Below are 15,096 nucleotides of genomic sequence, written 5' to 3'. Positions count from 1 at the left end.
AAAAGAATAGGAAATGTTTTTGAGCCTCAGCATATTAGAATGATCCCTTTTTTTAGTAGTTTTTAATGATTTTAAAATGCGTTGTTTTTTTGTTGTGCAAAAACACACTCTTAACTATGGAAGCCCATGTCTGCCACTGAATAAAATAGAGATATATTGTGAGATTCTAATAAATAAAGTCTGAATTAACTTTTTTCTCAGAATTGCAAGTTTATATCTCACGATTTTTACTTTTTTCTCAGAATTGCATTATATAAACAATTGTGAGGAAAAAATTTGAAGCATTTATAAGCTTTATAGCATGCAATTGCGAATTATTAATTTAGAACTAGCAGATATAAACTCAAATCACGAATTTTGAGAACATATCAGTCTTTTTTCCCCTTTAAAATTGGACTTTACAATTAAAAAGTCTCACAATTCTGAGAAATTAAGTCATGATTGTGTGACATAAACTCGCAGTTGCGAGTTCTAAAGTCGGAATTGCGAAACATAAACTTGATAGATAAAGTCAGAATTGCGAGATAAAAAAAGGACTTACATTTTTCTTTTAGGTCACATCTCAAGATACTTTGAGACTTTGATCACTGCCATGATTTATTTTTTGTAACAAATAACCAAAAACACCCTTTTGGAAACTTTTATTTTAAAGAGTGTAGGCTACACTCTTTAAAAAAAAAAAAGGGTTCCAAAAAGGTGTTTTTGCAGTGATGCCATAGAAGAACCAATTTGGTTCCCCAAAGAACCTTTCAGAACCATTTTGAACCATTTTAAATGGATGAGTGTGTACACAATCTTGTTTCGCTTACTCAGGTTTGTCTTTTCATTTGTAGACTTATATCGGTATAAAAACAGTATAATGGTAGCCCATCTTGCTCCTTTGCCTTAGTGCCCTTCATCTGTGAGTGTTCGTGTGTATTTATGTTAGTGTGTGTGTTGGGAGGATCTGAGCAGATGAGACTGGCTGGATCTGGTCTCTGAAGTGAAAGAGGTTAATAGCTTGCACATTGGTATTTCTCTAAGACACACACATCAATGTTTACAATCATGTTTCATCTGGAATAAGGAGCAGTGACATTCTGCTGGAGGTCACACATTTGCTGCTCTGCAGAGACTGATGTATTTCTTAAGTTCTTTCTGCATATTAAAATATTTCATTGAAATAAATGACACTTCACCATCAATCTCTAATGATAACTTTTCATGGATTTGTTTCTGAATTATTGCACAAATATGAGCCACAAGCTCAGGGTTCTTGCAGATGATCTGCATTGAGGTGACTGATTGTATGTTTGTTTGATAGACGATGCATGATTGCACTGCATTCATTTTTCGTCTGTCAATCAGAGGATTGCTTGCATATTTTGAACTTTGCTACTTTGAAATTTCTAAAAGTCATGAATTGTTCTCTTGGCTCCGACACACACTGAACGCTCTGTTGTGTTTAGATTATAGTGATTATTTTGTATAAAGCTCTTGTGTGCTCATTGTTCACCTGTGGTTGTGACATTGGCATTTCCGTCATATTAAATTATCGAGATGAAACGCTTTTGAGTTTAGTTGATGGAAAGTATTTTCCAGATTGCCTTAAAGAGCTGTTATTGACTTCTTTTGCGAACGCAAGGTGACGTGAGCGTCTTCAGGCCTCTAAAGTGACGCTGACTATTGATGCGAATCCACTCTAAAGTCTGAGTTTAGTCATTTGCTGAGGTGAATGCAAGATATGTCAAATATTTATAATAAATACATGACTGCATGTGAATATTATCTTCACATCTGAGGTTGTTGACGGATAGGCAAAGGGAAAGTGCATAGATAATAGAGATAATGGAAAGACAGGAGAAATTTGTATGTAAGATATGTATTTATTTATTTAACCATGTATGGACATCAAAGCAATAGTAAAATAAATGACTTTATTAATTTATTTAGTTAATTAATTGCAGTAAAGTATAATAAATAAATAATAATAAAAATTTTATTTTTGGATTTGTTTATTTATTGATTGGTTGATTTATTAATGAACATCAAATCAGTGCTAAAACAAATGACTTTGTAAATGTATTTAGGTAAGATAATTCAAATTAAGTTTATTTATTTATTTTATGATCATCAAAATACTACTAAAATAAGTGACATTGTTAATTTATTTGGGTAAATAAAGTTGTTTATTTTAGTACTATTTTGATGTTAATGAATTAAATAAACAATTAATTAAATAAATAAATATAAACAACATTTAATATTCATTTACTTAAGTAACTGTAATTTAATAGATAAATAAACAAACAAACATTTATTAAATAAATAAACATTAAATTAATAAATATATAAAAAAATGAATGAATACATAAATAAACTTAATTTTAATTTAAGTAACTGTAATTTATTTACCTAAATAAACTGAAATTTACTTTAATGTTGTTTTGATGTTCATACATGGTTAAATAAATAAATAGACTTATGTTTACTTCACTTAAGTAACTAATTTATTTGCCTAAATAAATTAAAATTTATTTTATTACTTACATAAAATGTAAGTTTTTTATTTATTTAACCATATATGAATGTCAAAACAATACTAAAATAATTATTAATTTGTTTCTGTAAATAATTTTCACTTCATTTACTTAATAATTTACTTAAAAAGTAAATAAAATTCAAATCTACTTATTTATTTTTGTTCATTTAACCATGTATGAACATAAAAACAATACTAAAATAAATTACTTCATAAATGTATTTCAATAAATTACAGTTTCTGAAGTAAATGAATAAAATTTAGCTCCGTTTATATATTTATTTGTTTGTTTTTTTGGCTAATTTAAGCTAGTCTTAGTTGCTTTTAACTAGTTTCCCATGCCTGACCGGCTGTAAACTGCGTAAAACCATGGTAAATTCAGCCAGAAGGTCAGCCTGACCAGGTTTGAGTGAGCAGATAACCAGATGAGGCCGTAGATGGAAAATGTTCTGTTTTTCAGATGCTTTTAGGTGATTTTAACTCGTAGCCATAAAGAGCAAACAATCAATATAAGAAACAGCATCTCCCTCGACTCTAATGGAAGCTAAAAATGTGCCATTTCACAACAGATGCACATAACCATTTAACTCCATCATGGTTTGCCTCTTTCTGCTCTCCACATGCATCAAAGTGAATAGGAGATGATGTTATTACGGCCGTTTGCTTTGAGGTGAATTGTACTGTTCAACATTCAGCGAAGTTACATAAATATGACAAAAGATATTAGTTTTAAAACGTGCACAGTTGAATTAAGCAGCATTTGTGTCATGTGTACAGTGTAATAAGTAATTATAATATAGCTGCAAGCAGCAATTACCGAGATTTGAGCAAATAAGGCCTTTATGGCTTGTTAGGGTGTAAGGCAACATTTAATAAATGGCTGACGCCAGAACATACTGTATGATGTATGAGTTTACTTAGATTTGTGAAGTTTAGAGTTTTCATATAAAATATATAGAGTTTGGGAACACTAGATCATGACCATATTATTAGATGACCATGTTATAACTGCAAATGTTCAACATGTTTCTGATAATTATTGACAGAGAGTTCAGAACATTGTCCTGCAGTGGTTTTATTGATTTTGAGTTAAAAACCTAGGACTAGTTCACAATTTTTCTTAATAAAATCATATTTAAAGAACAATTGGATTGACAGCAGTGGTCCAAGAGGCAAAGTTGTTCGCAAAAGTAAGTTTTTAACTTAATCGTGAATATTTAATGAACGATTTGATTGACAGCAATGGTTCTTAAGGGAAATTTGTTCAGAATGAGGAGATAGGTGACCCTGGACCACAAAACCAGTCATAAGGTTAAATTTTACAAAACTGAGATGTATACATCATATGAAAGCTCAATAAATAAGCTTTCTATTGATGTATGGTTTGTTATGATAGGACAATATTTGGCCGAGATACATCTATTTGAGAATCTGAAATCTGAGGGTGCAAATAAATCAAAATAGTGAGAAAATCACCTTTACAGTTGTCCAAGTTAAGTTCTTAACAATGCATATTACTAATCAAAAATTACATTTTGATATGTTTACAGTAGGAATTTTACAAAAAATCTTCATGGAACATGATCTTTACTTAATTTCCTAATGATTTTTGGCATAAAAGAAAAATCCAAAATTTTAACCCATGCAATGTATTTTTTGGCTATTGCTACAAATATACCCCAGCGACTTAAGACTGGTTTTGTGGTCCAGGGTCACATATATCATATGATATGAAGATATAGTGTTTGTGTGGATATCTGAGCAGTATCTTTTTGAGGTCATTTACCAGAAATCTTGTGTTTTTAAAGCCCTTTAAACTGTTATAGTGCCACCTATTGTCCAATCTCCATGAATCATCTGCCACGTGTTCGCACCAATTTTCGTAAAGTTTTGAGTTTTTGTTTAGGGTTTTATAAGCGTTTGGGTATATGTGGCCATGCCCCTTTTATAATGACCCTGTTATAGCGAACCAAAGTACAAAATTCAACTTTTTCTTTGATAATTATTGAGAGTTTGGAGAACTGGTTTGATAGAGATTGAGTGAAAAAACCTAGGACTAGTTTGCAAAAGTAAGTGTTCAGAAATATATTTTATTTGAATAAAATTTAATATTTAAAGAACAGTTGGATTGACAGCAGTGGTCCAAGAGGCAAAGTTATTCAGAATGAGGAGATATATCATATGATATGAAGGTCTAGTGTTTGTGTGAATATCTGAGCAATTTTTTTTTTTTAGCAATTTGAGATTATTTACCATAGACATATTTTGTTTTTGAAGCCTTTTTAACTGTTATAGCACCACCTATTGTCTGGTTTTCTTAATACTTTGCATGCTTTTTGAGAGTCATCTGCCAAATGTTTTCACCAATTTACATGAAGTTTTGATTTATTCTTTAGCTTTTATAAGCTTTTGGGTTTATGTGGGCATGCCCCTTTTCTAAACGTCCCCTTCATAGCTAACCAAAGGACAAAATTCAACTTTTTGATAATTATGATCTAGAGAGTTTGGAGAACTGTGCTGCAGTGGTTTGATCAAGATCGTGTGAAAAACCTAGTACTAGTTCGCAAAAGTAGTTTTTTAATTTATTTATATAAAATCAAATATTTAAAGAACAATTGGATTGACAGCAGTGGTCCAAAAGGCAAAGTTGTTCAGAATGAGGAGATATATCATATCATAATAAGATCTAGTGTTTGTGTGAATATCTGAACTTCTTGTTTTAGCAATTTGAGATTATATATCATAGAAATCTTGTGTTGTTGAAGCCTTTTTAACTGTTATAGTGTCTATTGTCGGATCTCCATGAAACTTTGCATGCTTTTTGAGAGTTATCTGCCAAATGTTTTCACCAATTTTCGTAAAGTTTTGAGCTTTTGTTTATCTTTTATAAGCTTTGGGTATATGTGGCCATGCCCCTTTTCTAAATGACGCTGTTATAGCTAACCAAAGTACAAAAGATTGAGTGAAAAACCTAGGACCAGTTCGCAAAAAGTATTTTTTTTTTAAATAAAATAAAATATTTAAAGAACAGTTGGATTGACAGCAGTGGTTCAAGAGGCAAAGTTGTTCAAAATGAGTAGATATATCATATGATATGAAGATCTAGAGTTTGTGTGAATATCTGAGCATTTTTTTTGAGGTTATTTACCATATAAATCTTGTTTTAAAAGCCTTTTTAACTGTTATAGCACCTCCTATTGTCCAATCTCCATGAAACTTTGCATGCTTGTTAGGATTCATCTGCCACATGTTTGCACCAAATTTCTGAAAGTTTTGTTTAGATTTTATAAGCTTTTGGGCCCTTTTCGAAATGGCCTTGTTAACATAATTGCGAATATTTATAACAATTTGATTGACAGCAATGGATATTGAAGCAAAGTTGCTCAGTATAAAGATGTGTGAAACACCATGTGATTACAAAGCCATAAAACTTAGTGTCAACTAGTGTCCGATTTCTTTCATAATTCTTACTGACCTTTAGGGCCATGAGTCAAACATTCCCACCAAGATTTATTTGGCTAATGGCAGCCATGTTTTTTGAGATATGCCAATGTCCTCTCAGACCCTTATAGCATATTGGACAAAGACACTGCATACCAATTTTCAGGTCAATCGGACTAACGCTTGCATAGTTATAGCTGTTTTTGTTTTTTCATCTTGTAGTCAGAGCTGCACATTTTTCTTAATTTGACCAAAGAATGAGCTCCTACACATGTGTACCAAGTTTGTTAAAGAAATCTCATTTTGTTCTGTCTAGATTTGTCTTAATCGAATGATTCCAAAAATGTAAAAATAATTAATTTGACTACCATATGAAAAGATTTGTTGTGAATGAACTCGTAAACATTTATTGACATGTCATTGAGCTCATTTTTAGCCTAGCGGTATGTCTGTTTTTTTTTTTGCAATGGATTTTAGCCTGTGGTAATGTGCCTTCTTAATGTCACATCTCTCTGTGTGTGTTTACTGAATATTTAGAGCGAATGCAATGGCCCGAGGAGCTTTATTAATGGCAGCTCTGAAATGGATGTGTGCAATTTCACTCTGCTTGTGTTTTCAAAAGCGAATGTTTTTTTGAAGAAAGACAAATATATGGGTCGATATCAGTGACTGAAGGCATTTGGTTTGTGTAGGTAGATATTTTCTTGGGTGACGTCTAGACCAGTGGTGTCAGACTGGGTGTTTAATCATGTTTATAAATGACAAACACAAGGTGAGAGGCATTTAAAGGCTGAGGCTTTCGCTGTGCGTCAGATATGAGCTTTATTAAAGATGAGATCTCACTGAGTAACATTCATGTAAATGCAGCGGATCATCTATTGATTATTATTACATGCCTCTCTGGAATACTTGATTTTGGTTGGTTTGATTCAACAGTCAAATATTTTTGAATAATTAAAGAAACTAAGAAGTATCTGAGAAGTCAACCTGCATTGCATGATCAAAAGACAATAAAAATACTAAATAAAACAATACTAAAATGAATGGTGTAATTTATTTAAATGAATAGATTATTGTTACTTTAAGTTAAGTAAACAAACAAACAAATAAATAAATAACATTATTTATTTATTAATTTAAATAAACATGTATAAACACCAAACAATACAAAAAATATTTTTATTAATTTATTTCACAAAATAAATATAAAATTATATAAACTATTAAAATAAATATAAATAAATAAAAGAACAGAATTAACATCATTTATTTATTAAGTTATTTAAATAATGGAGTATGGACACTGAAACGAATAATTGAATTTATTGTTTTATTTCATTAAATAAACTGTTGTTATTTTAAGTACATAAATAAATGTAAATATGAAAATATATGAATGAATAGGATTATCATTTATTTAATTATTAACTGGGTATGGACATTAAAACAATACAAAAATAAATAATTTATTTTAAGTTAATAAATATAAATATAAATAAATGAAAAAATAGAATTATCATTATTTATTAATTAATTTATTTAACCGGGTATGACCATTAAGAAAAAAAAATGTAATTTATTATTTATTTCACATAAATAAAAGTAAATATAAATAATAAATGAATGTATATAAATAAATGAATAGAATTATCATTTATTCTATTAATTTATTTAAGTAACCAGGTATGTTTTAATATATTATTAATATAAATAAGATACATATAAATATAAATGAATGAATAAATGAATAGAATTTTCATTTTATTTATTTATTAATTTATATAATTAACTGGGTTTGGACATTGAAAGTTTGAAACAATACAAATATAAATAATTCAATTTATTAATTTATGTCACTAAATAAATTATGATTACTTTAAGTACATAAATACAAATATAAATGGATGAGTAGAAAGTAACATGTTATCATCATTTATTTGTTAATTTATTAAGTAAAATCTAGTCAATAAATGCATTTAATTAACTAATAATATTAACAGTATTTATTTATTCATAAGTGTGTATGAACATCAAACAATACTAAAATAAATAGATGTATTTTTTATATTAATAAGTAAATAAATCAAAGAATAAACAAATAAATAAAATAAACAAATACATGCATGAATATTATTTGACCACTAAAGAATAATTGAAATCTTTTTAGTTGTACCCCTTGGTTAAGTGTGTTTATATCTGTCGTTTGTTGTTTTCTACAGGGTGTCGGGACGGACCCTCATATGGCTCTGGCGTCTGATGCCAAACTGGCCAAAGATAAGAAGAAGAGCTCGATGGCCGGCCTTTCAGAGGAGGAGGAGCTGTCCATCAGGATAGGTAGAGCAGGAGTTCACTCAGGCAAGCTCTTCTTCACAAACCCACAGTCTGCTCTCTGCTCTCTCACTCAATGTCAAACCTGCACTGATGGCTCTCTCTGGGCTCCTTCTGTCTCACAATCACTTCCTGGGGGTCTTTGGAATAGACTTTATCTCTTACTTTTTTGGGTCTGTCTTAAAACCTAGTGTCTTGGATCCAAATACAATTTGAGGCATTATTGGCACTAGTGATGTAAAGTTTATATCAAGTAATACACATAAACGAAAGTTTGTCAAGTTTTTGAAAGAAGTCTCTTCTGCTCACCAAGACTGTTTATTTGATCAAAAATACAGTAAAAATTCTGATATATTATTAAAATTTAAAATAACATTTTTCTATGTGAATATCTGTTCAAATGCAATTTATTCCTATGATCAAAGCTGAATTTTTAGCATCATTACTCCAGTCTTCAGTGTCACATGATCCTTCAGAAATCATACTGATTTATTACTTTTATTATCAATGTTGGAAACAGTTGTGCTGCCTAATATTTATGTATTCAAAATAGAAATCTTTTCTGACAATATGAGTCTTTGCTTTCACTTTTTATCAGTTTAACTCATCCTTGCTGAATAAAAAGTATTAATTTCTCTCAAAGAGAGAGAGAAAGAAAAGATTTACTGACCCCAAACTTTTGTTTATTGTTACAAAAGTTTTCTATTTTAAATAAATGCTGTTCTTTTTAATGTTTTATTTATCAAATAATTCTGAAAAAAGTATCACAGGTTCCAAAAAAATTATTATGCAGCATTATTGTTTCCAACATTGATGAGTGTATTAGAATAATTTCTGAAGGATCATCTGACACTGAAGACTGGAGTAATTGCTGATGAAAATTCAGCTTTGCATCACGGGAATAAATTATACTTTAAAGGATATTAAAATAGAAAACCACTATTTTAAATTGATTTAACATTTAATAGTTTTTTCCTGTATTTTTTATCAAATAAATGCAGCCTGGATGAGTGGAAAAGTCTCTTTTAAAAAGCATTAAAAGTCTTATTGAACTTTTGAGTGGCAGTGTATGTTAAAATATAATTTATTTCTGTGATCAAAGCTGAATTTTCAGCATCATTACTCCAGTCTTCATTGTCACATGATCCTTCAGAAATCATTCTAATATGCTTTAAAAACATTTCTGATTATTATCAATGTTGAAAACAGTTTTGCTGCACAATATTTTTGTAAAAACCGTGACGGATTTAATTTTTCAAGATTCACATGTGAATAAAAAGCTCAAAAGAACAGCATTTATTTGAAACAGAAATAGTTTGTAACATTATAAATGACTTACTGCCACTTGATCAATTTAATGCAGCCTTGATGAACAAAAGCATTATTTTTTTTATTATTTTCTTACTGACACTAAACACTGATAAGTTACAAACTGCATTGCAATCTGTACGACAGCTTGACGTGAGAAAGATTTGATTTGATATATAATAAATATCCCAAAAATGAAATTCTGTCATCATTTACTCTCATTTGCCTTCATTCCAGACATTAACTATACGTTGGATGTTATCTGCAGAACACAAAAGGGTGAATTTTTTGAGTGTTGCACATATCTATTTTTATACAATTTTGCATTATAAAAAGCACTGCAAAAAGTAATCAATGTGCTGCTTATGTACTACGCTTACATATAATGTAAACCTTCTGAAGTCACACAAAAACCTTTGATGAGAACTGGAATTACTCTGATATGCTTTCGGATCAAATATGACTCCAGGCGATTTGACTATTAAGTGTTTCTTGAAGCTTGAAAATGGTGATTATGTGGACTTTCAATGGATGCTCAAAAAATGATGAGAGAATAATAAAATGTCTCATTTGTGTTCCAAGATGGGTTTGGAACGAGAGTCGATGATGACAGAATTTAATTTTCGGATAATTTTTTCCTTGATTTTAGTGAATTAAGTGTGTGTCACTGACTGTTATAATCGAGCTCACTAGGTTTTTTGAAAGTGTTTCATCTCTTCTTTTTCCCCTCTTTATTCTGATCTTACATTGGTCACACACTCCCTGATGGTTTAATCAGTGTGTTGTATCTCTATCTTTAATGCTCTTCCTCTGGCTCGTCTGAGACAGGATTTCCATTCTGAAATCTCTTTACTGTAGTGTGCACTATAGAGGGCTGGTGGTGGGGCTCTTTTAACTGCTTTGCCATCAATAGAGCGGAAAGGGATCATATGGTTTTCTCATGCGGTGCTTAATGCCATATTTATGGAAATATTGGCATATGACTTTTGCAATTTACCACCATGAAAGAACACAGGCAGATCAGACATAAGCTAAACTCAACAGAGCTTGTAAAAGATATATATGTGCGTGAGTACTACCATCCCTCCAAGTTTCAAGTCTCTATGACTTACCATTTGGTCTGCACGATCAGTTTTACGAGGAGATCGCTGATCTGTGATCAGTCATTTTTATGATTTTTTTCCTCTTATAGCGCCACCAAGTGGCCAAGCTCAGTTATTTTTGTCCTGTGACCTCAGGTTGAGTTTATACATAAGTTTCCTTAGACATCTCATTCCGTTCAGGAGTTATAGGCATTTTACTAAAAGTGTCTCCACCCCTTTTGAGCGTCTTGGCATCTCTTTGTGTTTTTTTTTTTTTTTTTTTGGATAATTATTGATATCCACCCTCAAGATAATCTTTCTGCACTGGTTTAGTTCCAATTGGGCGAAAAAACTAGGAGTAGCAGGATTTGCAAAAAATCTTAATGAGCTGATCATTTTGTGGTTTCATGTATAAGTACTGCCATCCCTCCAAGTTTTAAGTCTCCACCAAGTGGCCAAGCTCTGTGATTTTGGTCCTGTGACCTCAGATAGAGCTCATGCATATGTAGATGTGTTTCCATTCACCTATTTTTATGCACATTTTGGAATATTGCATAAAAAATCTCTGGATGGAAATGAGAAAATGCGCATAAGTTCTAAAAATGCGCATTAAAAACTTATGCGCACAACTGAGTAGGATAAACTTTTTATCCGATAAGAATAAATGCGCATAAACTACGATGGAAACACTTTTACCGAATAAATTCCTCCATGCGCATTAAAAAAAATCATGTGACTCTGCACTGATAGAACGAGATAACTGGACTAACCAGCAGACCCATCGTGTCTCACAGCATCAGAAATGTTTTATTGGTCATACTGAAATGTTTCATTTACTAGTTTCATCACTTGTCCACCACGTTTTGATTTTTTTTTTATATAGAAATAAAAATCATTTTGTTCAGTTAGAGAAACAGTCGCATCACAGATCCGCGGCTGGAGTAGAGTATAATTTGGATTTTAAAAAGGCCTGTTGACTGTTGCCGTTTATCTAAAAGGCGATTTTGGAAGTTCATTGGAAGAACATTCAGTTCTTATTTATTCCACCGTGTTTGCTGATTTTCAGTAGGCCTGTTTATATATATATATATATATATATATATATATATATATATATATATATATATATACACTTTGTGTAAGTTATTTAACAGTTATTTTATTTTTGTTAATAAATGAATAATTCTGTGTTTAATATAGACTAAGTGAGTTAGTCGTACTGTTTTGTTGTCGTCCATTCAATCAATTGACGCCGAATTGACGCAAATTCGAAAGTAAAAGTAAAATGCTCATGCACGGGCATTTACAAGCTATTTAAAAAGGAAGAAAAGTGTGGGAACGTGGGAAAACTCTTACAAACTAACTTACCCCCATCCTTTCCCCTCGGTGATACCTGTATTGCCTGCGTTGCCTCATCAGTTAACATGTGGAAAAATTTCCGTCACGTCCCTACTACAATCCCTTCATTTAAATATATTTATATGAAACGTATTATTTTCAGTGACCTAGTTTTATTAGTGATATTTAGTGGAAATTTGTCAGCAAGTGATGACTTTGTTCTCTGTCTTGTTGGATGGAAGAGCTGCTTTATGCACAAATGTTTTATGCGTTGTTCCAGTTTTGCGCATAAGTTAAATTTGGAAGTGTTGTGAAGATATCTAATTCTGCTCAGGAGTTATAGGCATTTTACTAAAAGTGGCCCTGCCCCTTTCAAACACTTTGGAGTCCCTTTGCGAGAGTGAGTCGAAAGTTAGATTTGTTAAAATTAGTTTTTTTTAATTATTGATATTCGCTCTTCAGAGAATCTTTCTGCACTGGTTTGGTTCTAATCGGGCGAAAAACCTAGGACTTGTTCAAAGTAGGATTTCATTAAAATCCAAAAGACCTGAACATTTTGTGGTTTCATGCAATTTCCTACTTTTGATCGCTGTAGCGCCCCCTGTCGGGCCGATTGGGGCGAGACTTGGTGACATTGTTACAAGTCTGACTTACGGTTTGGTCTGCACAATCAGGTTTACATAGAGATCGCTGTTCTGGTATCATTCATTTTTATGATTTTTATTCCTTTTATAGCGCCACCAAGTGGCCAAACTCTGTTCTGAGTTTTGTGAAGATCTCATTCCATTCAGGAGTTATAGGCATTTTACTAAAAGTAGTTCCACTCCTTTCAAACGTTGTGGCGTCCCTTGCAACAGAGTCAAAAGTTAGACTTTTTTAAATAATTATTAATATTCGCTCTCCAGAATCTTTCTCCACTGGTTTGGTTCCGATCAGGCGAAAAACCCAGGAGTAATTCACAAAAGTAGTATTTGCAAAATATACAAAATAAAATGGGATGCGCTTTGGTGACGTTGTTGGTGGTGTGAGTACATCCCTCCAAGTTTCAAGTCTCTATGACTTACGGTTTGGTCTGCATGATCAGTTTTACATGGAGATTGCTGATCTTCAGCGCTACACTTGAACCCCTAAAATAAATAAATAAAGAAACTATCTGCAACAGAGGCATCAATATTGGTGACACTATTAGTCTTCATTCATAGTACTTGCCATTATACAAATATTTAATTATTAAATAAATATAAATATTAAATATTGTATGAATATTCCAGGAGAAACTGAAATGGCCATTTTTCACTCAACCCATTAAGCTTAATAGTATTTTACTTTTAATATCAGAAATGTTCCCGCAGAAGAGTAGTTCAAGTGATTGATATGAAAAGCGTGGGTTTTATGAACTCTATAGAGAGAAAAACCTGTAGTTGATTTATCTGGCCTTGAGAACATTGTTAAATGTCTGCAGCTGTAATTCCTGAGGCAGAATTCACACAGTCTAATTAACCGAGCTAAATGAGTGTGAGAAGATTACATGACGAACACGTGAAAGTGCAGCGTGTGAAACCACCGTAACCTCAGGCTCTTTATGGCTCTGTTATCAGCTGACTGCAGATCAGTCATGCACACATAACACCACCAATAAATAAAGGACCACAAAACCAGTCATAAGGTTAAATTTTACAAAACTGAGATGTATACATCACATGAAATCTCAATAAATAAGCTTTCTATTGATGTATGGTTTGTTAGGATAGGACAATATTTGGCCGAGATACAACTATTTGAAAATCTGGAATCTGAGGGTGCAAAAAATCAAAATACTGAGAAAATCACCTTTAAAGTTGTCCAAATTAAGTTCTTAACAATGCATATTACTAATCATACATTACATTTTGATATATTTATAGTAGGAATTTTACAAAAAATCTTCATGGAACATGATCTTTACTTAATTTCCTAATGATTTTTGGCATAAAAGAAAAATCAATAATTTTGACCCATACTATGTATTTTTGGCTATTGCTACAAATATACCCCAGCGACTTAAGACTGGTTTTGTGGTCCAGGGTCACATATAATATATAGATTATTAGAGTAAATGAGCTAATTGACTAAATGTGATGTATGGGTAATTATCTAATTTTTATTATGGTTAATGGCATCATTACTTTTATAATTTCATGGTTGTATTCTATTCGGCTGCTGCATTAAACCATTTTCACACTGGATTAAACTGACTCATACTGGGCTTTTGTGAATACCATGATTTTTAGCAATTATTACCCACAGTAAAATCCACATAGGATTACTATATGCAAGCCAGTGGAAACACACTAGTTATTTATTCAAGTAACCGGGTATGAACATCAAAACTATGCTAAAATAATTTCATTATTGCAGTAAATGTTGGGATGTTTTTAAGTGATACATAAATAAAAACAAATTATTTGGTAATAAAATGTATGTTATTTAAGTAACTATGAACATAAAAAATAATAATAATTAATTTTAAATCATTGCTGTATTTCAATAATTAATTTTGGTTACTTAAGTAATTAAGAACTTTTTCTGTAATATTTATTTATTAATTGATTTATTTAAGTTCAGCTCAACCATTCAATCCAGTTACTCAAGATCAGATGTCAACAAAAAAAGATATTAATATCAGTTTGCAGTTTGTAAAATTTTGGCTATGTTTGTTTATTTATTTAAGTTTAGACTAACCACTAAACTCTGTTGAAAAATTAATCGTTTTTTTTAAATGGTTTAATATTAGTATTAGTTTATTAATGACATTATGATTACTTAGTTTGCATCCTGTTTCAATGTTTTATATTTTACTTTGATTATTATATTTATTGCTAGAAAATAAGATAGTTTGAATTACAATGCATGAATTACAAACTCCATAGAAAATGAATAGAAAACCAAACAAATATTTGCTCATAAAATATTTAGTTTGAATTCTTTGTAATTGTTTTTAAATATATGTCTATATGCTTGTTTTAGTACAGTTAATCTAAATTAAAATGGAAAATGTAGCTGAAATAATTTTTTTCTTAATTTTCGTTTTAATTAATA

The 15,096-nt window shown here is 31.0% G+C and overlaps 1 protein-coding gene across 1 annotated transcript in view; it reads left to right on the top strand.

Annotated features, from left to right (window-relative positions):
• LOC141298308 (zinc transporter ZIP11-like) overlaps positions 1-15,096 on the top strand; it is a 150,353-nt gene that overhangs the window by 92,759 nt on the left and 42,498 nt on the right. Inside the window, exon 5 of the mRNA XM_073828813.1 lies at positions 8,182-8,317. Within this exon, the coding sequence (XP_073684914.1) occupies positions 8,182-8,317 (136 nt within the window). The remainder of the gene's footprint in view (positions 1-8,181; positions 8,318-15,096) is intronic.

The sequence above is a fragment of the Garra rufa genome, chromosome 22 (assembly GCF_049309525.1).
Source record: "Garra rufa chromosome 22, GarRuf1.0, whole genome shotgun sequence".
Classification (NCBI taxonomy): Eukaryota; Metazoa; Chordata; class Actinopteri; order Cypriniformes; family Cyprinidae; genus Garra; species Garra rufa.
This window is presented reverse-complemented; position numbering and strand designations above follow the sequence as displayed.